General features: G+C 40.1%; 2 protein-coding genes across 2 annotated transcripts in view; one reads left to right on the plus strand and one right to left on the minus strand.

The window, feature by feature from the left end:
• The first annotated feature begins 1,559 nt into the window (after positions 1-1,559).
• Positions 1,560-2,988, plus strand: NDUFB2 (NADH:ubiquinone oxidoreductase subunit B2). Its single transcript, XM_062569904.1, has 4 exons — positions 1,560-1,673; positions 1,748-1,892; positions 2,008-2,100; positions 2,909-2,988. The coding sequence occupies exons 1-3, from the start codon at positions 1,600-1,602 to the stop codon at positions 2,080-2,082; spliced, it is 294 nt and encodes a 97-aa protein (XP_062425888.1). The 5' UTR covers positions 1,560-1,599; the 3' UTR covers positions 2,083-2,100; positions 2,909-2,988.
• A 6,979-nt stretch (positions 2,989-9,967) lies between these two features.
• The window catches only part of BRAF (B-Raf proto-oncogene, serine/threonine kinase), an 81,140-nt gene continuing 64,242 nt past the window's right edge, over positions 9,968-26,865 (minus strand). The window contains exons 13-19 of the mRNA XM_062589855.1: positions 25,192-25,368; positions 23,126-23,172; positions 22,583-22,701; positions 21,687-21,818; positions 18,807-18,941; positions 17,771-17,924; positions 9,968-11,693 (exon numbers count right to left, since the gene is read on the minus strand). Of these exons, the coding sequence (XP_062445839.1) occupies positions 11,671-11,693; positions 17,771-17,924; positions 18,807-18,941; positions 21,687-21,818; positions 22,583-22,701; positions 23,126-23,172; positions 25,192-25,368 (787 nt within the window). The 3' untranslated portion in view covers positions 9,968-11,670. The remainder of the gene's footprint in view (positions 11,694-17,770; positions 17,925-18,806; positions 18,942-21,686; positions 21,819-22,582; positions 22,702-23,125; positions 23,173-25,191; positions 25,369-26,865) is intronic.

The following is a 26,865-nucleotide window of genomic DNA, read 5'->3' on the forward strand; positions in this document are numbered from 1 at the left end:
GCGAACATCTGACCAAGCAGTTGCACCATTTTAACACCTGGGGGGGGGGGGGGGGAAGACAAGAAACAAAACCCCCATTCAAACATGCAGCTCTTTCCTAACACAGAACAGATGTGAGGTTCTGTATTTACTATTTCTCGGCTTCCCAAGGTCATCCTCTACAGTAAGGAAGGAATTCCCCACATCCTATGACAAAATCTCTGTGGTCAGATAGGGCTGGAGACGCTCACGCAACCTCTCCACAGCCTACATATGCACTGCAAACTGTACCTCTTTTCCCTCCTAAAGACAGATGTCTTATCACTTCCCCCACTGCTGACATTCCTTATCCTTTACAGGCTTTTCTCATTCTCACCTGAATCACAATCAGAGCAGCTGTTCTCAGCTGTGAATAAGCTTTGCAAATTGCTACTTTTACTGCACACCTAAAGAAGGACTTGGGTGTCCTAAAGCTTATCTATTTGTTCCAACTATAGCAGCTTGTCTAAAGAAAAACAACGGCGCCATTTGCAAACTTTGCTCTGCCTATAGTTGCTAATGCCTTTCCACTGCGACCCCTTTAAAGCTCCCACTCCCTGGCGGCGTTACCTTGCTGGAGAACGCTATGACATTGAACACGGCCTCGGTGAACCCGGCTGCCAGCTGGAAGAGAGCCCGTATGAGGTGCTCCTTCAGGTACGGGGCCGCGGGGGCCGCGGCTCCCCGCACGCCGACCACAAAGGTGAGGCTCTGGCTTCGGGGCCCGCCCCCCACCGCCGAGGCGCCGCGGCCGACGCCAGCGAGCCCCGCCATAGCCGAGAGAGGCGACGACCCCGGCAGCCGCTGGTGCTGGTGGGGGGCGGCAGAGCCCGTGGCACGGTCTTTCCCCTGCTTCCCTAGGGGCTTCCCAAGTGCCCCGAGCCCAGGCTGCCCGCGGACAGCGCCGCGCTGAGCCCAGGCGGCGCCGGCCGTTACCCCCGCGCGCGGCCGGCCGTTACCCCGCGCGCCGGCGGCACCGCCCTAGTGCGCGACCCCAGAGCGCCCGCTGTTCCCCGTTGCTCCGCGACCAGACGCCGTGGGATGAACCAACTGGTCCGCCTTGCGGGGGGGGATAAAAGTATTTTTTTTAAGCACCTTTCTTACGGAGGGATAGTGCTCGCGACGGCTGCTCCCTCCCGCCCGAAAGTGAAGCGGTTTGCCTCAGAAGCTAACTGCACTCCCTTCTGAGAGCGCTCTGTGGGCAGCGTCACGTTTTCGGACTGAACAGCAACCCCCGCCGAGGACTTGGTTCCGCCTTCGCCGCTCCCAAGGGCTGGGAGCGGTGGGGGGCGCACGGATAACGGATACACTTGCGCTAAAAGCGGGGAGCCCCGGGGAGCCCCAAGGCGCGGGCAGCGGATGCGGCGAGGAGGACCCCGCGTCACGGCCGCCGCCGTGGGGCGGAGCGCTTGCCCGGCTCCCCTTCCCCCCCTCAGCCCCTTCCCCCTCCGCGCCCGCAGTTGGTAGGCGCCAGCGTGGCGCGGCGGGCCAATCGCAGCGGCTGTTGTTGGGAGGCGGCCGGGTGACATTGGGAGGGGGGCAGGTAGGGCGGCCGGTACCGGCACTGGCGCGGCCGCCATCATGCTGGCGGCGCTGGGGCGCTCGGCGGCGGCGCGGCTCCTGCGGGCCGGCGGCGGCGCGACCGGGCTGCGGCAGTGAGTGCGGAGGCGGCGGGGCCGGAGCGGGGCCGGGGCCGGGGCCGGGGGTGACGCGGTGCGGTGTGTTGCAGCGCGGGCGGCGGGGTGCACATCGAGCCGCGGTACCGGCAGTTCCCGCAGCTGACGCGGGCGCAGATAATCCGAGGCGAGGCCCTGTCCGGTTTCATGTGGTTCTGGATCCTCTGGCACTTCTGGCACAACTCGGACCTGGTGCTGGTGAGGCCGGCGTGGCGGCGGGGGGTGGGGGGGCCCGGGCCTGGCCTGGCCCGGTCCGGCCCGGTCTGGCCCGGCCCTGGCCCCGGCCCCGCTGTGACCGAGCCTCTCGCCGCAGGGTCACTTCCCCTACCCCGACCCCGCGGCGTGGACGGACGAGGAGCTGGGCATCCCCCCCGACGACGCCGAGTAGGCGCCCCCGCAGCCCCCGGTACGCGCTGCCTTCGACCCGCTCCCTCGCTGGGCTCGGAGGAGACGCTTGTGAACACTTTTCTTTTTATTTTTTTACCCCCGCCGTGCCTTATGAACGGGAGCGCACTTCAAACGCCTGGCGCTTCAAAGCGCAGCTACACGGCGGTCCCTGCCTTGCCGCCGGGTCGCGGTTGGCTTTAAGCAGCGATAAGCCTAGCTGCGACTACAGGCGCAGTCCAGGTTGTGCAGCTGCTGGGCTGTATTTCTTTAAAGCTCCTGATTGCAACAGGGTCAGGGAGTGCGTGGCACAGAGCACGGTGCTCCACAACGCTTCTTTTCTGTTGCTACTGCTAAAAGTGCCTCTACTTTCTGCAGCTACTTCCACAATTTCTAAGGCAGATGTGCCAAAGCTGCGTTCTGCTGAATGCAGATAGCTTTTGTACTTCTGCTGTCTGCACATGCTGTTTTCCTGGGCGCGTACCTGAAAGCTTGAGTCCTGTATTTGGCAATACACAACTCTGTGCAATTTTTGGACTGCCACTTCAGAATTAGAGTCTATGCTATGCTATAGACAATGTTCTCCAACTTTGAAACATGCTTTATTACTGGGCAGAGACCCTTAAAATTCTTCCTTTATTAAGTGTTGGGCTTTTTATTCTTTAATTGCTCCATCACTTAAGCCACTGTTTCATAATATGACTGTAAAATTTTAAGAGCTTCAAACACTGCTGAAGGCAGGAGGAGCCACTATTGAAGAGGTCTTCTCCTGCCCTTAGCTGTGGAAAGTGACTGGCAAAAGATTGAGTGTTCTCTTGTGTTACTTGCAGGTTGTGGCGAGATCCCTGGAACTACAGCTTTGGCTCTTCTGTCCTTGATTCAATAAATACTAACTGTAAAAAAACTCTAATCTAAGATGTGCTTTGTTTTTTGAATGCTATGTGACTCCTAGGGAATGAACAGTTACAGCTTTAGAGGTGAGGTATTTGAATCTGAATTACCCTTTGTTTTTTCCTTGATAATGTAATGGCTTCTCTCAAGAAGGTGTTGCATCGACATTCAGATGAAAGTTTTAAAAACTGATCGGAGTAGGTAAGAACACGGTAGGAATGCTATTGTCTTATTGACTAGGTGGTAGACAATTAAAGTGGGGAAATTCAACAACTTGTTGATGTTAGAAGTATGATGAAACCAACCTCAAAGGAATTTTCACTGAAGTCTTTTAAGTATCTTGGAATACAGCTTGTGTAGAAGCAGGCATAACGGTCATGAACAGAACTCAGACTAACTTGCACCAAGCTTTTGCTAGGGTGAAGGGGAATTTTTCCTTGGTGATGTGAAATTTCACGTTGAATTTTGTGAAAAAGTCTTCTGCAAAGGGAAAAGTGGCTTTATGCTAGGCACACTGTTCAGGGAGGAACCAGATAAAGATGAGTTGAAATTGGTTGGGTTATTCTTCAAACAGCTCCCTGTTTCTTTTTTGCCAGAACTAGTTGTAAATCAACAAGGTCAAAGTAAATTCATTTTCACTCCCAGTAAAATGACCACGGTTGCCCCCCTGAAACATCAGGGAAAGGATGACTTGTGAATTATTTGGTAATCAATCTCCTGCTTCAGACTTATCCATGCAGTCAATCTTTATTATAGCAGTATTCTCATATTCACATCAAGTACATAGAACTTTTTGCCTTTTATATAATACAGAGTTCTTTAAATAACTTTACACAGAAATAGTTTTCTTCAATCTGAATTCAGCTATCAAATTTTAATATGTTTTAAGTCTCCATGCTCTCTAACCAAACTGGACAATATTTCCCATTGTACAAATTTACATGAGAAAAACTCCAAAGTACAAATGAAGGGACAACAAAAGTAAAGAGGGGGGAAACAAACAAGAAATATAAGTTGTATTGGCAATCAAAGGGGAAACTTGAGAAGGAAAGAAGGGGAGTTGCCATGACCTATGTAACAGAAAACTGAAAATAAACACCGTTATGAATTAAAAAATAAATACAACTTTCAAAACAATTACTCCATTGTAGATTTTAAAAAGCAGCTATGGAAATCTACTAACACAATTGTTTTAAGTAATTGGACCAGACCTTCTACTTTGCAGTCGTAAGCCCCTTGCAAATCTCTGGTGGTTAAAAAATATAGTAATACAGCTGAAAGGAATGTTGTGTTAGTACAGAGTTTAAATTGGTGGGACATACATTTCATTGCACTAAAAAACAAACAAAAAAACTGTATAGAAATTTCCCTTTCCTCTCCTTACTAGATACTTTGCCTTTCATAAACAAGCCTCTGTATTATGAGGTAATGCCATCGCCTTGACTATATATAAAAAAGTTTAAAGGATATAGATTTATATACTATCCATAAACTTTAAACAAGCCAGTCCTCTCTTATTCCCCACAGGGTCCAACTACCACCTGCGATACCTTCCATCAGTTTTTAATGAAACGTATGCACTGTGTCTTTTGTGGAAAGCCCCCCCGAGAGACTAGTGCACCTTTCCTAATCTAGGAAAAGTAGCACGCTCTCAAGTGAGAAAGAGAGACTGCACAACGGATTCCAAACACGTATGCCTATTCCTTCAAAACAAGGCAGAGTCACAGAAGGCAACAGTGGCCAGGCTGCATGTATGATTTGACGTAGAAAAAAAGGGATCAAATTAGGGTGCTGACCATTAATGAGCTTTGCAACTGCTAAAGGAAAAGGTCGTCTGCCCAGCCCTGGGAGGCCATCGCTAGAACTGGAACAGGGACGTGGGGAGGGAAGTTGCTACCCGAGCCCGAAGCTGGTGCAGGCAGGGGGCTCGAGGGAATGCTGTCCTTGCGCTCAGGACGATCGACAGCGCAACGCTCTAGCTCTTTTAACTAGAAGATTGGTAGACCTTGCTCCAACTGGAGCATGCCCCAGCACTTGCTCCCAAAGGAATTTCAGGGGCTGCAAGGAGCAGCAGGACTTTCCTCAGTCAGATGAGATTTTTTTTTTCCCAATGGCATAATTTAGACAGCCAAAACATGCAAGCTGACCACTGTCAAGTTTGTCAGTTGAGGACAAGTTGTGCGGAGAGGGGGGAGGAAGGGAAAGCAGGAAGGACACAAGGCTCATGAAGGAATGATGTGCATGTTTTTTATGTTTTTTTTTCTCTAAAGGTTCACAGCTTTGAATAAAAAAGCACATTTATTGCACTTACTTACATTTATTTTAAACAGAGTTAATTTAAATTATGCCCTCAAAACCCCCCACCATCCCAAAATAACCCAACACCTATGTTTGGTCCATTTTGCCCCTAGACCCAATATCTGTGCCCAGATGGTGGGCTTCATTGCTTCTCCTAATGTTCCATTAAACTCCCAAACACACAAACGGATTTTCTTTTCAACAAGGGTGAACACACAAATGCAACACAATGACATTCATCAAAAATCAACCATTTTCAAGCCCAAACAAAAAGAATACATAATCTTTTGCTTTTGTGTTTTACTCGCTCAAAAGTAAATGTCACACAAGGCTTATTCTTAGAGTACAGCTGCTGCGGATGTGATAACAAACTAGACAAAATGACTGGACAGGCCACTGTCGGCTCTTAAGGAGGCTGGATGAGTTGAACACACTGCTGCTGTGATGCTAAAACGCCCAGGCAGTTTACCTCAGCCCCCTTTCTCTTGGCAAGATAGGGAAATAGTTTCTTTATGAGCTTAATCAAAAAACACAACCATCATCTTAGGTGAGCTTTTAGTGCAGAATTTGGGGTAGGTAAATGGATTCCAGGTTCCTGGTTCCTGGAATGTTAGTAAAACACTTAAAAATTACACTATGATTTATAAAAGGAACAAAGACAAATTAAAATCAATCTGATACTTTGTATGAACTGTGCATTTAGACATAATTCTGAATTACAAAATTTATGTCCAAAGTCTTGTCCCAAAGAAGAAAAAGAAATGATCTTACAAAGCACTAACATCAAAAACCATTCTTTTGTCCTCGTGGACAAATAGGTTAAATATGACACTAGTATTTAGGTACTGCCAGAAGCCTATGTAACAGCTTGAAATTTGAACAAATCAAATGCAAACATACTGGTTGTCCCTCACCTGACAAGATAACTATTATTTCCCAAGGTTAATGTGCAATAACAGAATATGTGATCACTAAACCGGAGCCTGCATTGTTGAGAAATTGCAAGAGGCCTGAAAAAGAACTAAGGAAACCTGCTGATATTCCATAAAACAAAACTAATTGCACCTTTTGGATAAATAGTTCTACGCTCTGAATGGTGTGGATTTTGACTACATATTATCAAATTTTCCTATACTAGCTCTCATTTTTCATCTGTTGTCTCATTCCCTAATAGTACAACTTCAGGCCTCTTCAAAGCTTTACCTCACATTTCTTTAACAAGATCTTTGTGTTTGTGGAGGGCGGAAAGCTTGCTTACTTTTACGTTAAATGAACGTCATTTTACTTTCAATAGAGCAGACTTCCCATAGCAGGTTTACTGTAACTGAATTAGGTATCCTTCAATTCCTGGTTTTGAAATGATCACAGGTATTTGGGGAATACTCTTTGTCCTCCTTGATCCTTTACATTTATTTGTTTACCCTCTCCAAAACTGCCAATCTAAAATAATAGCTATATACAAAACTACTGCACCAGAAGTAAACCAAAGCCACGGCTCTAGTTATAAAGCACCTGGCTTACATTCTGTTGTACTTTTAAGTTGCGAAGGCACATGATCATTTGGCAAACTACAAAGACTGTTTTTGGGGATCCCTATGTAAACCATTTAATAGAGGGTCTTGGTATCTTTCTTTTCTAAATAAAATGTATGTGCCAGTTTTCACTTCAGCTTACTCTTGGTATCCTCCATCTTCTGCGGTTTTTAAACAGTTTTCTCATCCACAATTTTATAATTATTTACTGCTGTCATAGTGCTGACTTCACTAGTTTGTGTTAGCATCCTTGAAACTTAAAGGCAAACAAAAAGTTTTAACAATTCAGCTTTACTCTGTTCTTTTGATGAGCTTGCTTACTAAAAGATACAATGTGCGCCAAAACAAATATGAAGTGCAAACGCATATTAACAAGGCAGCAGTAAATGGAAAGTTTGCTAAACTTCTATGTAAATGAGTAACAAAACTACAGAACACCCAACACCTTCAAAGTGATGCCTCAATAGTCCAATTACGTGACAGATTTTTAACTGCACTTGACTGTACCTAGAAACTTTGCCTGTCATATTATGCTACTGGTGATTTTTTTTCGACAAATAGAAGACACGTTGTCTACAGTACTATGAATAGTTTGTGCTACACATGCTACACTCACAGTCAAGAAGGGAATGAAATCTATAGGCTGCAAGGATGTGAAATGTCTGCATGCTTCTTCCCTAAATTTAGCCCCTCCAGTTATCAAAACTTCAACTTAGACTGGATTGTAAGGTCTTTGGGGATCTGGCTTCCCAAATGTTCTGTAAAATGCATTTAGAACACCATAAAAACACAGAAGGAAACCTATTTACGTATGATCTTCAGTGTTTTTTTTTTTTTCCCCTATTGGGACATTTGTGGAAGACATGATATTTTTATCAACAGTTAGCATTTCATTCATTTTGAGTCATAAAGGCCAAGTTCTGCCTCTCTTGAGCACAGATTACTTTAAGTGATGTTGAGGGGCCATGATAAGATGGCAGTATTTGCCCTCAAACAGTTTGCATCATCATCAGCTCCTAAAGCATTCAAGTACAAGAAGAGATGCTTTAGGTATGCATAAAAAGCAGATTCATCTAATGACCAAATGAGTTCAGTGAAAAATAAATGACTAATAAGCTAATTGTATCTGAAGCCATTTAGCACTTAATTCAAGTGGAAATTACTTTGAAAATAAGCAGACCTCTATGTTCCTACTATTTGGTTTAAGCTCCACTATGATGTTCCCGTTCCAGCAAATGCACCGTAGGAAATAACCATGTACTGATGGGGAAGCGGCAACAGATAACTCTGCAGGCCTCTTCTAACTGTATGGGAAAGGAAAGGGAGGGTGAACAAGATAGAAGAGGTATGTGTGAGTATGTGTAGTTAATAAAGATCTTAAAAAGAGGTGGGATTATTTTGTGGCAGTTTTGAAAATATTTTATTAGATATTAGATACTACAGAGCTAAAAAACCCATGACTATCTAGAAGTATGTTCCAACACATACACACAACCAAATATGTACCAACAGTTCCATACTATGGCATGGACATATGGTTGGGACATCATAGAGAAGCTTAAGAGATTTGATGTGATCAACATGAATGTGGCTGTTGTTCATTTCAATTTACTTCCTTCATTCTACATGGGGCATTCAATGCTTGTCTACTTGTCTCCTCATTCACTAAACACCTATAGGGCACTGTTAAGACCGATTCTGAAGGCATGCAAGACATCCAGAGTAATTCCTGAAGGAAAAAAATTAAAAAAAAATCAATTATTTACAAACCAAATTTACTCCTAAGTTTTGCATGAGGATTAAGTGGGACTTTTAAAAGATGAACACACATTACTAGAGCTAGCTGGAGGGAAACAAACAAATGTGAAAGCCAGTAGAAATGCATCCTGAAAGGACTTCTCTAAACAGCAGCCAAACAACTTGCACATTCCTCAGGGCAAAAAACAAAACAGAGAAACAAAATAACCAAACAAACCTACCTCAGTAAAAAACCCCAAAGATCACATGTTACTTATAAAGTGCTTCGCATGGACAAGGATAGCAGTTTTCCTTGTGCTTTTCCTATGGGCTCAAGAAGCATATTGTAGACTAATGGGTATTGAATCATCACAAAAATATGTTTGTTTTAAATAAAGATAGAATGAAATTCCTAACAGTTATATTTTAGCAGAACAGTTTTCTGCTGGCATGACCTAGTGGAACAAAACTAGGGTTTTTAAACAAGCTCTGTGAAACAAATCACTCTCGAACCACATGTACATGCCTTGGCAACAGCTTCTTCAAAAGAATACTGAGTTCCAGTATGCCCTACATTTACAATTTAGGCCAAAGCCCATACATGGGGTGTAACGACGAGAGGGTTGGAAGGGGAATGAATAGTGACTTCACTCTCTTGGAGCTTATATTTGTAAATATTCTCACCTGCCTGCCAACCACATTGTCCCTAGACACTTTCCACCTCAGTTCAGTATCTGTCTTAAATTATTATTATGTTCTGCCACTCTGTCAGCAGCGAGCGCTAATTCACTGGTCTGCACACCACTGCTCACTTCATTAGCTTCTCCCCACTGGAAGGTGGCTATTGCTACTACTTAAATTCTTGCCAATCTCAAGAAGAAACAAGCATACAAACAAACAAAAAAACCTTACAGCATCTGAAGACCGACATCAGACAAGAAAAAAGTTGTGCTTTTTTTTTTTAAAAATGCATCCTGTACACAAAATCAATTCTATTCATGTACCAACATGAATCACTTCATTCTCATAGTGACTATTAAGTCATTCACTATTGCTGTCTTGCTAATGTTTGTGGAATTAATATGAATACACAGTATTTCAGTTATAATTCCCACTTCAGATTAGTCCAGTCCCTATAAATATTCACTGACAAACAAATCAGACTACCAGCAGCACTGCACTACTCCAGGGTTTTACAAGTATGTTCCACTACTGATGTGCATTTCTCCCTCAACCCGGGAGCAACCTTCTGCAGACAGAAACGGTCCAACTCTCCTAGTGAGGGAAAGACACGTCTTCATCCAATACGCACGCTTAGTAGGGACACCACATCTACGCACATTTAAATCCTTCATTTATCTGTCATGATTTTATTTACCCCTCTCTCACTCCATCCCCCCTCTCCCTCCCTAACCCCAAGCAAAAACCTCCCAGCCAGGGGCAGGTCAGTCCTTCTGCCTCATGTGGCATGGTATAGGGCAGATATGAATTCAATTCTGAAAACTTCTGTCTGAGCTTGAATTTCTTTCTAATGCGGTCTGACTTGCCTCTGTACAAATGATTTACATTTAATATCACATACCAGAGAACTCTGCAAACATCACAAGATATTCTACAAGAGGTAAACAATGTGCAGAACTTTGATTTTCTTTTTTTTCTTTCTCTTTCATTTTTTTCCTTTTTCCCTGACTGGGTAACTTGTCAGAAAGCTACCAACCATTTGGAAACCAGGACTGGAGGACAGGAATACAAAGCACTTGAATGCAGACACCGCCACCTTCATCCTAGTTTGCAAAGTGTACAAAAGGGAAAGACAAACATAAGGGAGGAAGAGATCAAAGGGAAGAAAGCAATGAGAGGAGTAGTAGTCAGCGTGGATCCAGCAAGTACCGCTTAGTTTTGTTTTAATCCAACAACTTGCCATTAGGACAAGATGCTCCACATTTATACACACACTTATCAGAGGACGTTTAGTTAACAGGATAAAAATCCTTTAAAAAAAGCTCTCAAAAGTACCAAAACATAACTTTTGGAATGTCTAATTCTAGGGGGTTTTGTATATGTATTCAATTCAACCTGAGAACTTTTTTCCCCATTTATGAAAACATTACATATTGGTAAGGTACCTGGCATTAACCTGCACCCTCTTTTAAAATAAAACTTTTAAAGTAGGTACATACACCATTCACAGTCTGCATCAGGAATTCTACAGACTTCAGATGCTACAGTAGCATCTCTGATAAATACATTGTATCGGATGATACAAAAGAAAAAAAAAAGGACAATCTCACCACATATTTTTTGTTAACTTCAGTTTGTTGCTGGACCAACAAAAGAAGGATTTACCTAATCCTTCTAAAAGATGCCATATATGCACACACCAAGAAAATACTGGAAAGGGAAAAAGATTAAGGTTGGTGGTTGTTTGTTTTTTTTCCCGAAAAAGTGATACAACAGATCTGAAAAAAGGTGCAGCAGCATCCCCTTTTCCTTTAGATTAAGCTCTTTGACTTTAGAATAACATCTCCAGCTCCACCACCCCATAATTTTAATTTTACTTAATTAACAACCAGTAATAGAGGCAGATTTTGGTGTTTGACATTGCAATACAATGAAAAGGGGATACTGCATTGTCTGTAAATCAGTGAGCACACTAGGAAAAAAAGAGCAGAACGGAGGATGATTCTTTTAATTAGCACTCATCAGATATTCAGCCTCTGATGATACGTTGTTAGAGGGAGAAAGCCGACCGGCAGACCATCCAAAGCAAGTCTCCTAAGTTGCAGCAGCAGTTCCATCCCCTCATGCCTGAGCACCAAAGTCAAACCATGCGCGCCCTCTCCTCTCTCCTGGGAATGATGCCAAGGGCACAGGCAGCCACTGTGGGTCTCCGAATGCACGTGGTGTTTTGTGTTGAAGGAGAAACACTGGCAGCAGAGTATTCTGGTTCCTAAAAAGGTACTTTTTTTCCCCATTGTGTTGGACTGGCAGTTCCATTCTGCTCCATTTCTAAGCTTATGGATATCTTTTCTAAATTACTTTAGGTGTTGAGGAGCAGAATAGAGTTTTGATGTTAAGAAACTGTAGGAACACAAGACTTAAATAACAGAGTGGGTGCTGCCATGGTGCTGTGGCTACTTGAACGCTGCAAATTCTCCTGTAGAGGGAGGACAAGAGCTTGGTTTAAAAAGGTGATTTCAATTATTAGGTGATCAGAGATTCTCTCAAAACTAGTTGAACATTAGGTTAAACATAAAGATGTTAAAAAAAATGCAAACAGTTAAAAATAAAGCATAAAAGACTATACAGTGAAAGAACACTGAATACAGAGCCAGCACATTTTACTGAAAAAAGAATTTCTTAAAAGCAAGCTGTACCCATTCTGCCCAGGACAAAGGTCTGAAAGTTCAAGCAGTGTCTAATTCATCATGGATTTAAAAATAAAATGTGTCAGTTTAATTTCACTTTAAACTCCCTATTGCACATACATCCAGCTGAAAAGTGACAGTTGCAATAAATGTGTCAGACTGCAAACTAATCTCTATCCTAGTGGAAAACCCATTTGTAACAAAGAACTATTTACACACATGCTAACCTTTAAGGACTGTATGCAGTAAAGTGCCAGAATATCAAACCAGTATTAAAGAATATTAGAACCTGGCTTACATACCAACATAGCACCCTACTGTGAGGGAGGGGATGGAGGGGGGGGACCCCCACACAAGATTGTCTATTCATTCCCAGACCAGAAGTTACGGATCACTAATAGGGAGCATGCAGAAATAGAGCAACCTATGCTTACTTCAGAATTATTGAATAAACAATAATTCTGCGCAGTGTTTTCCCATGCAATTATCAACACATTCTACATCATTTATTTAGTGTCAGCATGCTGTCAGATATACAGTCTCATTTCAAAGATGATGAAATTATGGCACAGAGCAAAATTGCTGCCTGAAGTCTTATGACACAGAGCTTTGAAGAGAAGCTGAAACTAAGATGCTTATCCTCTTAATCTTATGTGTTGACCAAAAATTTCACTTCCACACACACAGAAATTATGCCTAGTAAGATTTTTAGGAACATATGTCCAAATAAGATTGACCAAAAGGACTCAAGAATGACGGAAAAAAAAATACATACATACATAAAACTTTACACTGTTGGGTTTCACGTGGATTTTGTGTTAAATCATGTCCCTTTCTTGACAGGATTTTTCAGAGCTCTTTCATTAATGAAGGATTGATAAATACACGGAACAGACCTTTTGTTCTGTTCAACAAAAGTGTGTGAATACTGCTACATCCAAACAATTGTTTTCTATCTTGGTGTCCTGCCATCTTTTCCAAGAACAGGAGTTGGGCTGATTTTGGTTTATAAAATTTTTATTCTGCATATAGAAAACCAAATCAGAAATGTCTCTGCAAAAAGAATTTCAGACTGATGACACTAATTCAGAGGAACGGCTTGCTCTATAAAGAAAGGAACCAGGAAGAGTGCCCAGCAGTCAGTATGGGGGGTGGGGGGGGAAAAACAGCATGGACAGGGCCTGGTAGGAACAGCTGCTATGGCTGATACAAGGGAGCGGGAAGAAAATCAGCAAGAAGAGCCAAGAGGGTCCTGTGAGTCATAGGAAATGAGAAAGGAGTGCACCCAAGGTCTAAACTGAGGGTGGCTGGCACAGGGGGCTGTGACAGAGCCCAAGCAAAATGGGTCTTGAGTGCCTGTGATGGTAGCTTCAAGTTCTAACAACATAAGGAGAAAAGCCAACGCTTCATGATGACTCTAATTCCTATTTTACTAGCCCTATCAAAAGATAAGACTCTTGCTCTAAAATACTCTACCTGGTAATGTTCTTGCTTCTGTCTGGCACATCTCTTTGATTTCCTTACTCTCTTCACAATACTGTCAATAGCACCTCAGTTTTTGCACTTTTTCTTCCTCCCCCCTCCTCATCTCCCTTTTAAGGAGAGAAGGGCAAAAGGTCATCAAATACTGCCTGTATGTGAGGCTTCTTTTTTTTCTATTTTTTCAAAAGAATGACATTCATGCTTAGCTACACCTTCAAAACATGCTCTACTTAATTTATTTTTCAGCCTGCTTTCCTAAACTGCAGATTAAAGATCAATTTATAAACAAGAGATTGCTCCCTCATTACTCATCCTGTCCTTCAGCCCATTCCTGCTAATAGTTTAGCTTTTAACAGTTGTACAGGGATTTAAGAAGATAAAAGATGATGCCCATTAATTATGAAGGGGCAATGGAAAAATAGAAGTCAAGACTTCTTGACCAGAAGTATGGAAGTATTTCAGATAGCATAGTAACTATAAAAAGGTGATTTTCAGACATTTTTTCCATTTAAGCAAAATCTTATCAAAGACTCCTGAGATGCAGAATGCATGCAGTCAGGTGACCTAATCTGAACTATAAACTCACTGTTTTCTAGTACTACAGGAATATCTTGCCTGAGAGCAATGAATGGATGAAATGATGACAGCTTTGAGAATACATCTGACATACCTTGTCCTGCATGAATAGGATCATCCCAATTCTGCCCTGCTAAACCTTTGGATGCAGTTCTGCAACAGCCACTGCCAGTCTAAGCTGCAACTACTCTCCCTCTTGGCCTGAGCTGGGGAGCACTGTCTTCCTCACTGTACCACACTGGCACTCATCTATCTGGCCCTGAGGCAAGATGGCTCAAGGAGCTGATCTAGCAAATGCTATCCTTGGGATTTGGGGCAGGGAGATTTTTCTGATGATTTTTGGAGAACTTCTTTGTTGTTGGTGGTGGGAAACCCACACAACTCTGCACTGACCTGACTCCTTGTGGGATTGGAGAGCATTTGCCAGTGCGAGGGTAGAAACCAGACCATAGCTATTCCATCAGTGTACCATGCTATAAAACTACATATTTAAAAATTCGGAATGTGAAAAGGTAAGAGACTTTTTTATTAGTTGAGATGGACATCTGATGCACTTTTTACATTTTCTCTTCTACCATGAAGAACTGGCATCAAAGAAATTCATTTCCAAATGACATATGGCATTTTAAAATTTACATTTCTTATAGAGCGCACTTTTGAGTTAGTTGCTACAGTCTTTTCATGTTTGTCATACACAAAGCAAGCGGACACTACTTCAAATGCACACTCGCAAAAATCTGTACTAAAAAGATTAAGTTGTCTCATGTATCCACATGATATACTTACGATAGGGGCATGTTTTGAGTGAACTAGCTGCCTCTTGTTCCTGGAAGGATTTAAGATGTAGCGTGCCAGAGTCCACTCTTGACAAATTTATAAGTAATCCAGACCCCTACGGTCACTAAAGAATATATATGGCATCTTAACTGTATTCCTTATCCTAGAGGACATGCCATGTTTTCTCAGAAGGATCCTAATGAGAAGAATGCTTTCCTTCTAGGTCCATGCTAGCTGTGTCCACTGCAGCAGAGAGCAACTGACTTAAAGGGAGAGTATTTCTACACTAAATCTGCCACCTTGCCTGAATTACATTCACAGACACAGAAAAAAAGCAGTTTTCCATCCAATCTTGTAGCAATCTTCTAGTATGGCTACTCTCCACTAGCTAAATAAAAATTTGGAACATACCCAGATGTGGATAGTTGGTACGCTCAGGAGAATGTACAGCAGCACTTACAAGGGTCCAGTCCAGTAGAAGGTACCAAGAAATATTTCATTTCTGTACTCAGATGAGGAGATGTAAAGATAAAAGGAATCTCACATAGTATAAACCACCCTTCCCAAAAGCCTGGGTCCTCATAGACCCGTTTTCAAGACCTATAGACATCTGTTTCTAAACAATATAGCTGAGTTGCAGTCACTTTTTAAGAATCCTGACCAAATCTACAGATGTATTTAGGCATCTTTTTCCTATACATGTTCCCAAATTGTACTGAAACTGCAATCATAAACTACATAAGTTATAGGCCCAAATGCCTCTATGTCAGATAAGGGCAATGATCATCAAAAAAAAAAAAAAAATCCTCCTTTTAGGTTTCATAAAAATATTTTGTAAGAAGCAAAGCTCATATGCTAGTCAAAGATGTAAGAATGGTGCTTGACATATAAGATAACCTCAAGGGACACAAGCAAAATTCTAATGCACTGACCACAGATACAGCAGGAAATGTGACAAAATATATCTAAGGATGGCAGCATATTTTCTGTAATCGTAGTTCCTGTAACACTGAAGAATAGTCTTAACAGCAAGGATAACACTACTCTGAAGAATATCTTGCTTGAACTTATCTGGCAGACTCTAGAAAGAGTAAGACTGGGCAGGGCAGTGACGATGGTTCTGCATTCTCCTGAAATCCAAGTAAGCATTTTCTGCGTGCGATGAAGCATTTCTAGACTTTAGAAGAGACTCAGCAGCCTTCCTCATGCTTACTGAGACGGGCACTGTAACCTGCACTGAATACCATTCACCAAGGCTTAAGAAAGCATTTCTCTCAACTCTCTGAAATAGAAAATTTAATGGGTAAAAGGAAAAAAAATCCACTGAAATTCTGTTTTCATTTTAAGATAGGACTACCAAGATAAGGCAGAAGTACCAGGAAGATGGGAAATAGTTTTTTTTTAAGACAATAACTTTCATCTTCAGTAACTGTTTCCATAGAGCTAGATTTCAACAGCTGAATTTTCTTGCATAACATAATGAAAAAAGAAAAGTTAGTTCCAAAATTGTTCCAACAGTAGAAGCCAAAATTGTCATCAGAATTAGGTCAGAAAAATGTAGAAATTACCTATCTCTCTCTAAACTAGTTCCACCTCCTCCTTTAAAAGACGCAGTAGCCAGAAAGACAGCAGAAAATTTTTGAACTTATGATATAATGTAAAAGCATGTTGCTAGCAAAAGTGCAAACTTATCTATAAAAGCCATTAAGAACATTTCTGGCCCTTGAAGTCTTAGCAAAAACAGCAATAGCTTGTTTCTGGTGCAGAATAATCTGTGAAAATGAAAAGCTTGACAGTTTGAAACAAACAGAAACCACCTGATCGCAAAATACACAACACTATTGTTACTGTTTTCATATTTGACATCAAAGATCAATATAACCTGAACCACTACTCTGATTTACCAGTTCCAGAGAAGAGGTCCAGACAAAAATAGTCTTTCAAGTAAGTTGACATGATAAGGTTTCTAGCTTTCTCAGTTAGATATCTAGTCTAACTGACTCACTTCCAATCAAGCTAGCAGCTTTTATATGGAAGTGAAAAAAACAACCCCTCACTGAACAGTATATGTTCAGTAGTATTAATAACAATATTGAAGAAACTATAATGTTTCATTTTAACAAAGTTCATGGTATAATACTGATTTCTATGAAAACAACTATGTTTTCAAATGCTCTTTTCCTATTATGAGTGTCAGCAGTGTTTTTCTTTTAAAGAATTTGGTTATACTTGAGAGGTGATCATTATTAGTAATATTCTTGCTGTTCAGCAAAATGGAGATTCAGAATTCCTTCTATGTCGCATTGTAAGAAAACACTGAGCTATCTAAACTATAGCACATCAGAACATTTAGGCAAAAAACAAAAACAAAAATCCCAAACCACCACTCCTCTGCAGGAGGAGATGTTCTCTAAGCAGCACTATTTTATACCTTAACTTTCAAAATAAAAGTCACATATCACTAAGGTCTTTCTTTGCATTCTGTGTTGTATCTGCTAACTTCTGTTGCTCACAAGAAGTTTTGACTGAGCTCTGCTCTGCAGCTAAGTTTATTTCCCTCCTTGTTCCCCATATATGAGACTATTACTAACTGAAGAATCTAAGCCTATTGCTCAATTATAATGACCTCAACTGAAAAAACAAGAGGGTAGCTCAAGGAGATTAAAATTAAATACATTACTGAGTAACTAACTCCAATCAGTAAACTCGACAAAAAATGACACAGCAAGCACAAATGAAAACCAGCGGCCTTAGGATGATATTTGCTTGTTTTGAAGTGACTTTTCCCATTTCTCTTAAGTGACCTTATAATTCTTCTTGCGCCAGCTGTTCCCAAGGCATCCATTACTGGCACATACTTTGTGCTGTGGATGCCCAGCATTAGGAAGTGAATGTTCATTCCCTCAGCACACCTTAAAAAATAGCTGGGAGGAACTGAGAACATACATGTGTTGCACACACGGGAACACACCAGCACGTAGACAAACAGGCACATGCTTTCACATTTCTTTTCAGTGTACTGGAAACCCACCGTATCCCCCTGCTTGGATGGGTGTTTTTGGAGAAGCACAAGCATATAGACTAAAATCCTCCGTCTGGAAGCCAGCCCGGTTTAATGAGGGCTCAGATGCACTGCGATGAATTTTTGGCAATGACCGGGCCAGAAGCTCAATGGAGGCAAGGATCTAAAACAAACAGAAAATCAGTGATCAAATCTAGTGCTCCAAAGCTGTTAGCAGTATCATTAAACCAAAGGCAGAACATCAATTAATTACAGACAAATCAGACAAATATTTATACACAAATTTAAAACAGAAACATTTAAAAATAGATCAGTACTTTGCACTCTGATGTTTTTTTCCTCACAAGCCTGAAAAGGACATTTTGGAAAGACACATTTTCCTCTTTAAAAAGGCATACAGATTTCCCTGTGAGCTTTATGACTGAAGTTGTCTTTTCTTTACCTCCTTGATTATGCAGTAGTATCTATATCATCACTGCAAAGAAGGACAGTTTTGAAAGCAGTATCCTTAACACTACTACTATGAAGCCAATAGGGGGAGCTCAGTATTTTTGACACTGATTCTGTATACTTAATAAAAAGTTAAAAAATAACTCAGCTCTTAGAATCTAAGCCTTTCCCAGCATGGGCGATAAATCAAGTTTTGTGACAAACTATCACTTTCCCATCATAGTGTTGGGGGGCAGGAAGAGAAGTAAAAAGATTTCTGAGAATATACACAGAAAATTCTAACTCTGAAGCATTACTGCTTTACTACAATTATTAATTTCACTATTGCCCAGTAGAACTTTCTCCAACACATAAATACTTTTCCAACTACACAAGTAATGCTAATACTTGCTTTTTGGACTGAAGATGAACATTTCTAATTAAACAGCGTTAACCAGGTCCAAAACAATACTCTTGGGAAGCCCAAGAGTACTCAACAGAATACTCAACAGAAAAACAAAAAAATCTTGAACTGGCTAGTGAGTTCATAATTGACCTTTCTTTTTCCTATTTGGATTGTAAAGTCAAATGAACACCAAAGAGGAACATTTCTCACCTGTGGAAAAAGGGGTCTCTCATCTCTTTTCTTCTTTAAACATTCTGCCATTAGTCTCTTCATAGCTTTTGGGCAGTTGCTCCGTACTTTGCTGAGATCTGGAGATAGGTACCCTCGTCCCACCATAAATATTATCTTTATATTAGGGAAAAAGATGAAGGGGAAGAAGATAAGTTCATAAAACAAACAGTGTAACAAGTAAGAAAAATGATGAATCTTGCTGATTTTTTGTTAGACTGTTTTAGTTCTAGCAGCAAGTTTTCTGCTCCTAGGAAGTAGTATCTGATAGTGAAATTGCCAATTTCCCTGGTGTAATGCTTGCTGACCTACTTGGTACAGAGAAAAGGTTACACTTTTCTTCCTCCTGTTTTATTTATTTCTTTTTAAGAGAGAGAGATCTAGGTGAAACTTGAATGCTTGTAAACAGTTGCCATTTATAGCAATAACCATCTGAGGAACAGTTCTTGGGTGGCAAAAACAATTTTTTAAAAAGGCAATTCCATAGCAAGAACAGAATACCTAAAAATAAAATACTAACGTGTTTCATAATGCAGAAGACAACAGCTAGTTCATACTTAAAGGCATTTTAGGAAACATATGGACTTCAAATCTATAAAATACCCTTACCTTTTGAAAATAAACTCCTTCACATACTTTTCCAGCACAGAAGCTTGTTATTTCCATCTGATACTCCCCTCCCCACCAGAAAAAAAAAACAAAACAAAAAACCAAAAAAAAACCCTAAAAACAATAACAAGAGAGAGATTGGCTGTCCTTTGTGGAAACTATTATAAGTCAGGTTTAGTATTTCATTTACACATAGTCAGGCTCTGTTTTTTCTTTCTTTTTCTTTTCTTTTCTTTTTTTTTCCTTTTTTTTTTTTTTTAAGTAGTATCTTTAAAATTTTAAAATTGAAGGTTTGCATTATACCTAGGACTAAAACTTAAGCATAGACCTGATAGTCACTTAATAGAAAGCAAGAAAGCAAAGTGTAAGTCTGGTTTATCTTCTTTTGCATATATGAAGAATATGAACATCAAACATCATCATGTCAAGCCAAGGTCAAATGACTGCAGTTTCTGTACTGCAGTCACACTGACACTAAATAGCCCTTTCAAGCTTACTAATCAAGATCCATTCATGCTGCAGCAGGTAATCACTAGCTTTTCTGAACAGTCAGATATGCCTTATCGATTAATGACACATACCTGTTTCATATCTTGACGCATAGGTAAAACAACATATATAGCTTGCTTGATATGCTATTTATACAAAGTAACCCTGGTCTGTCTTCAACTTTTTGAAGTAGTTGCATCTGGGTTTGTATTAAGAGGCAGCATGAAACTCCCATAAGTTTTCTTCAGAAATTCCCAAGTGGCAGAGCAATGTTTCATAGTAAAGACTTGTCTATCCTGTCCCTCACTACTTCTGCAAACAGACTTACCAGTATGTAGGAGTTAAGTCTTTTCTAAAGAAATACAGTACTTAATTTGAAATTATTCAAAATTATTATTTTTGTTTCTAATACTTTTTATAAATACATAGGATTTTACTTCTAATTACATGAGGAGAATGTCACCACAAGAACAGCCCTATCATTCTACAGAAATCTGTTAAGGTGAGAGACACTGTAAGGTACAAAAGAATGGTACTTTACTCACTGAGAATCTCAGCTGTGAGATAGTAGCTAATGTATATGCACTAACACGGAGCAGGCAATGTTTATATTCTTTCTAGAAAATAGCCTGGGAATGATAAAACTCAACACATCAGGTCACGTTTTATATGTATGCTTCACTTGTGATTTAAAATCTGTTTCAGCACTCAGTTCTGGGCACCCACAGCTCCAGGGCTCATGATTCAAATCTCAAAAGGTTAAAACAAAACAATGACCAGACGCTGCTTTTAAAAGGTTGTAGCCATCTGGCCAGGAATCTGGACATTTCCCTTCTTTAAAAAGAAATAAAATATAGAGAAAAGGATTCGCTCCGGATTTGATGAATTGGGATGAAGTGTTCTGACATATATGGAAGCAGCCTTATAAAATGGCATTCTCAGATGAACGTTGCTATGGTTGCAATCCTCAAGTACTGGCATTGGGGGGTGGGGGGGGAGAAAGAGATGCAGACACACAAATGCAACATAAATATCTCACCACCTAGACATGGAATACTTTGCACCAAAGGCCTTGACGCACAGATCCTATTAGACAAGAGAAAGCAGAAAAGCCTTCCTGAACATGGCTATCATATGGAGACATACAGGTATGGGGTATCACTATTATGGATCATTCATTCACAATTAAGTAATCTTCTTACAGGATACACATACGATGAGAAGTCATACATGCTATCAAGTAGTATTACTGGAGAGATGCTGGAATTCTGAATTTCCATTAGATGGTGCACACATTTTTCAAGACTGAAATGAATATAAAGCATTCAGTGAAATGATGGCTGCTCCATTTTGTTACTTCTGTTCCTGAACTACTGTTCAATGCAATTTAGGAGGGGAAAAAAAGGAGGGGGGGGACTGTGAATCTATGGAAAATCACTTCTCTTTTGCAGAACTGTTTTAAGTCAGATTACTATTAAGTAATGTGTTCTCTCCCTAATAAGTATCCTGGCAACCTGCTCAGAATCTGAAAATCTATACCTGAAGCAAAAAGAATTAAAAATACCTCAAGAAAATTAGGGGTATTGGTGCTATGTGGCTAAGGCAGGTCTTAAAAAAAAAAAAACAAGTTGAAGTGTTATCTCAAAAACATCAGAAAGTGCACTTCACAAAGCTAAATCATTCTCTTCTTGAAGCTACAGTCGGCCTACAGTAAGTGAACAAGAAATTGAAGTCAAACTATTCCCAAGCCCGTACGTCCTTTACCTGGTCCCTGTTGTTGATGTTTGAGTATGGTAACTGCCCAGTCATCAATTCATACAGAACAATCCCAAACGCATAGACATCCGACTGAAAGCTATATGGGTTTTTATCTTGCATTCTAATAACTTCTGGTGCCTGCACCACAAAAGGAAAGAATTAGTTTTTATTTAATTGTATCCCACTGCATCTCACATGCCAGTTAGAAAATACAGACTTGTCCAGAGCGTAACAGGTGCAAGGCCTGCTCCTGGTGCTTCAGATGTTACTAGATCCTAGTACAGAGTGGACTTTGATGTGAATCTCAAAATCCATTGGTTCTCTTTAGCTTGGTGATCCATTTATTGTTCTATGATAGCACAAAATGACAACGTAAGGGCTAAGGACCTATCTCAGAACTAGAATTATAACATTGAAAAACTGCTGAAAAATAACTGAAAAAAATAATTAAGCCTTCAGGTTCTTCAGGGAGAAAAGCAGACAGCTGAGTTGCACAGCAGGTAATAAATATTCTTCTTATGAAGAGGTAATTTTCAGTGTGACCATGCTTGAATACTTAAAATGTTAACAGCACATTACTTGTGGCTGGGTGATTCCCCTGCTCCTTTTTAAGGAAGCTTTTTATGGATTTTCTCATCTTCTCCTCAGCCCTCAATTAATCATATCCTTTTTCTTTATGTACTATTTTCCTTTCAGTTTTAACCCTCAAAATAGGGAATAACATCATCTAGGGTTTTTGCTGACTACTGGAAAACATATGCCTAAAGAAGAACTGAAAAGCATTTATTCATTTCATATTACTTCTCAGCCTTTCCAGCTTAATATAGCTTAATACGTCCATGTGCTTGTAAGTTAAATTGTTTTTTTTGTTTAATAAACAAAACTATTTCCCCATTACTTACCATCCATAGAATAGATCCAGAAAGTTGCTCAAACTGATGGGATCCACTCCATCGTGATTTCACTGTAGCTAGACCGAAGTCACCTATTTTAACTGTGAGGTCTTCATGAAGAAAAATATCTAAAAGGGAAACGTTAAGGAAAAAACAAACACACTGTACTAAGCCTAAAGATCACCACAAGAACTGTAAATAGCTATGAATTTGCAACATTAGATACAAGTTTCTAATACCTACCACCACTAAAGAAAGTCATCATTCCTCATATAATACACATTCTTACAAGCCAGCATCTTGATTTACAGTCCTTTACGATTACATATATAATGACTGGACCAGTACTGAGCAGACTATGGCCCAGATGACTTTCTCAATAGACATGAAAAGTACTCCTTACTTCGCTACATGATTTTATCCCTTCTCAGTCACATTTCAACACAGTAAATTTTCATACATGAACAGCTTTTCAGATTAGTAAATTCATTTCTGGCAGAAAAAAGAAGATTGATGTCAACGTTCCATCGTCTCTTCTCTGGGAAAGGATACTATTACTCTTGAGGTCTCTGTGAATGATTGACTTGGCATGCAAATAACTGAAAAAGAACATCATAGATTGAGTGGGTTAAATGACATTTCACTAATCAACAGCTCAAAGTTCCTGTACTACTGAAACACAAACTTCACGCATTCAAACTGTTCACATTTGTCAAGATGGTAAAACCTCAGTTATCTATGACAGTTCTTCCAACAGCCAAGAATAACAAAAATAAAATAAAAATGGTATTTCCAGCTCAAACCTGATGCTACTGAACAATGAAATAACTATTATTCACCAATTTCTGTGTTTTAATTCTAATAGCATTCAGAATCAAAATCAAAGAATTTCAGTAGTTTTTGACATGCCATTCAGGGTTGAAAGCTCTGCCCCCCAGGCTTTGGCCTTTGTGGTGACTGTCAGACATCTTACAGAAAATTCATAGCTTTAGCCAAGCTGTTTTTAAACTGTGGGACACAGAAGTGCTTCTCAGCTCTTAGAGTGTAGCCCATAAATATGCTGACTGTTTTTTAGTAAAAGATTGGAAAAAAGATCCTCCTATTTGCAAATGGATAAATAGATTGCAAGGAGTACAGAGGAAAGTACTCGCCACACAGCCTAAGTTTAGCCTAAATTAGGCAACTAGCCTTCTATTGCTCTCTGTTTAGTCGATGAGATTGGCACATTGAGATTGGCCAGAGGGGCCTCAGTTCAGGTTCCTGCTTTGACTCCTGCTTAAAGAAGAGCTTCAGCATCTCCACTGCCTGAAGAGGGAGCCTGGGGAGACCAGCAGGCTAGCAGGAGCCTGAGGCTAGTTGCTGTAAACACATCCTCATCCCCTGACTAAAAATAACATAATACTTGGTAGAAAAATGGCACTATTAATTTCAATCATCTTACAATTTTTTTAGCTGGAGGGTAATTTCTCTGATCTTACATCAGTGATTTTGACACAGAATATTGAGCTGGTTCTGCAAATACTGACTCACTCTATACCCTTTATGGGAGTAATGATTACTTAACATAAGCTTCTTAGAATGAAATAGATATGTTTTCTCCAAATGCTGAAATCTATTACTTTACTTAATAGACAGCTACAATACTTTAATGAGAAGAACTAATTATAAATTGATTCTTTTCGCTAATCGGGCTCTTTACCTTCTGTATTATCTTACAGGATTGTGTCCTTCAGTTCACTAGGTGACCTTTTTTTAAAATGTATTTTCTCTCCTACTATAAGACTATCTGCCTTGTAACAAATATACCCTAAAGCCTTAAATAGAAAAATAATTACAAGAAAAGTACAGGCAATAAAGAGATCAATAAAGGTAATGCAAACTCCAGATTCACTCATGTTTTACATAATTCAATACTTTTTATTCAATAAATGTAATTTTTATTTTTATTTAAATTTAAAAAAATAAAATTTTCTCACAAAGTAGTTGGTACTTGTTTACGACTTTAAGTTAATGACTTAGTTTTTTTGAAAGGATTCTTAAACAAGATATTGATAACAACAGCCGTTTCCATTAAAGATAAAAATGATTTGTGATTACCATTTTGTTCATCCTTAAAGCAGACACTGTATTTCACAGCTTACAATAAACCTTAAGTACTTTTGCTTTATCCTTGAAATTGAATGTTTTATTTTATAATTCACCTGTTCAAACAGGTGTTGACAAAAGTATTTGTAGAATTTGGTTTTTCATCTTACATATTCTGGGTACAGATTCAAACTTGTTGTTTATTACTACTCTTAATACAAGAATTAAGGCTGTTTTGCTCATAAGATTGAAAGTTTGACCACACTGTAGTTATCTTTATTCTACTTTCTGAGACCATCTTCCTTGATGATTTGTCTTTCCCCTATGTTCTAACAAAAGAACATAAGAATACCTATTTTAATCATCAACAGTAATAAATACTCCACCAAACACCTTGCTCATCAAGGCAGGACTCTGGTCTTGGCAAAGCAAGCAGATGCTAACCTGGCTAATTTGCCAGTGTCAGTCAGTGCGAAGAGTTTAAGTAAATGTTGCCCCAACATTCATTTGCAAACAAGTAGTAAGATACTTACTCCATGCCTTGTGCAGTCTGTCGTGCAATATCAATTAGTTTGATCATTTCAAATTTGGTCTCAATGATGTGTAGATGGTGGTATAAGCTGGACCCCTCACACCATTGTGTAACAATAGCCAACTGAGGCTTTGTTGAGTAACCCATAAAAAGCAGGATATTCACATGTCGTGTTTTCCTGTTGAAAAAAAGATCGGGAGGAAATCACTCTAAAAAATAGGTGGAACTATCACAGTCTAAATGGATCTATTCCAAACAGAGGTTCTTCAGTCAAACTCAGCTTTTTCTAAAATAAAATGGCAATTGAATTATTACTGAATTATCTCATTTGCTGAATTATTACAGCCTTTGGCCTTTCTTATTGTGATGATGTAGAACAGCGAATAGCTACCGCAGGACAAGCACTGCTTCCTCTTGCATTTGCAAGTGAACCCAGCACAGTACTGATCAGAAGACACAGTGGGTCCATGTTGGACAGCAATGGTTTGAAGGTAGGGCTGCTCTTGTGTAACCCCTTTCCAACTAGAAGATGCTGCCACCCACAAAGAGGACTTCTAAAACTAAATTCTAGTCTCAGAGGCTTCCAAAAAGGACAACTATTATATTTAGAAAACAACAGTACATTTTCTTGACAGGGCTTCAGCTTTTCTTAATGCTTTGTTTGGTAAGAACATATATGGAGCGACCATAAAAGTGAGGATGGGAACAGACATGAAAACTGCATATCCTTGTATCCCAGTAGGATACGATATTCTCTATGAACTTGATTCCAAACAGCACTGGAAAAGACTGGGGTTCACCACAAAGATTTTATCAGATTAAATCAAATTTCTTGGACAGAATGGAGCAACTCCAAACAAAATAAAAAGTTCACAAAAGACAATCCAGAGAGAGTTATCTCAGTAGATACAAAGCCTGAAAGAATCTACTGATACCTTGTGAAATATAAAAGATACTTCTCACTGTTCAAGAATGGTCAATGACAGCCTTATTGTCATCAAGTGGAGATGGTAAGGAACTAGATACCTTCAAACATATCAAATAGAGATTACGAAGATAACACACCTCTGAATGCTGGACTATTTCCTAACTTTCTCAGTGGCTGAGGAAAAAGAAAGGCAGTTTTCTTTCAAAACAGGTCAGTGCTGAAAGCACTTCTGCTCACTGTTGATGAAACCTGACAAACCAGGTGGTAGCTGTGGTAGCTTCTTAAATCCATGCTGCTGCTGCTGCAGATGGCATAGCTCTTCATGTTATCTTACACTGGAAAGCCAACATGTGAGCCCAGAATGTGAACCCTTTTGTCCTCTCAGTGTTGCAGACTTGGCCAGGTTTGACTACGTGACTTGTGCCTTTTTCAGGCTTGAAGATTTGTCAAGTGGTGGTGGAGAGTAATTGCAGTGTGAATAAAAGTCAGCATTTTCTCACAAATCCTACCTCAAAGCTCAAAAAAAAAAAAAGGTAAAAGCATAAAGGAAAAGGCACTCTTACAGATAAATCTAGCTTGCCTGGGTCAAAGGATAGGACAGCTGACTACTCAAAGTGCTGAAATGATCAACAACAAAGAAAGGCTGGACTCCAGCTATGAGGCTTCCAGCAGAAATTTGAACTAGGAATGAAACGCAAGATTTCTGACATCAGATTTTGAGTTTCAGTAACTTCTCCTGAAAAGATA

This window comes from Rhea pennata, chromosome 1 (assembly GCF_028389875.1).
Source record: "Rhea pennata isolate bPtePen1 chromosome 1, bPtePen1.pri, whole genome shotgun sequence".
Taxonomy (NCBI): Eukaryota; Metazoa; Chordata; class Aves; order Rheiformes; family Rheidae; genus Rhea; species Rhea pennata.

Coding starts and splice junctions, on each gene's coding strand:
- NDUFB2 (XM_062569904.1), top strand. CDS start 1,600: ATGCTGGCGGCGCTGGGGCGCTCGGCGGCGGCGCGGCTCCTGCGGGCC. Junction 1,674..1,747: donor GGCGCGACCGGGCTGCGGCA/GTGAGTGCGGAG, acceptor GGTGTGTTGCAG/CGCGGGCGGCGGGGTGCACA. Junction 1,893..2,007: donor ACAACTCGGACCTGGTGCTG/GTGAGGCCGGCG, acceptor CTCTCGCCGCAG/GGTCACTTCCCCTACCCCGA.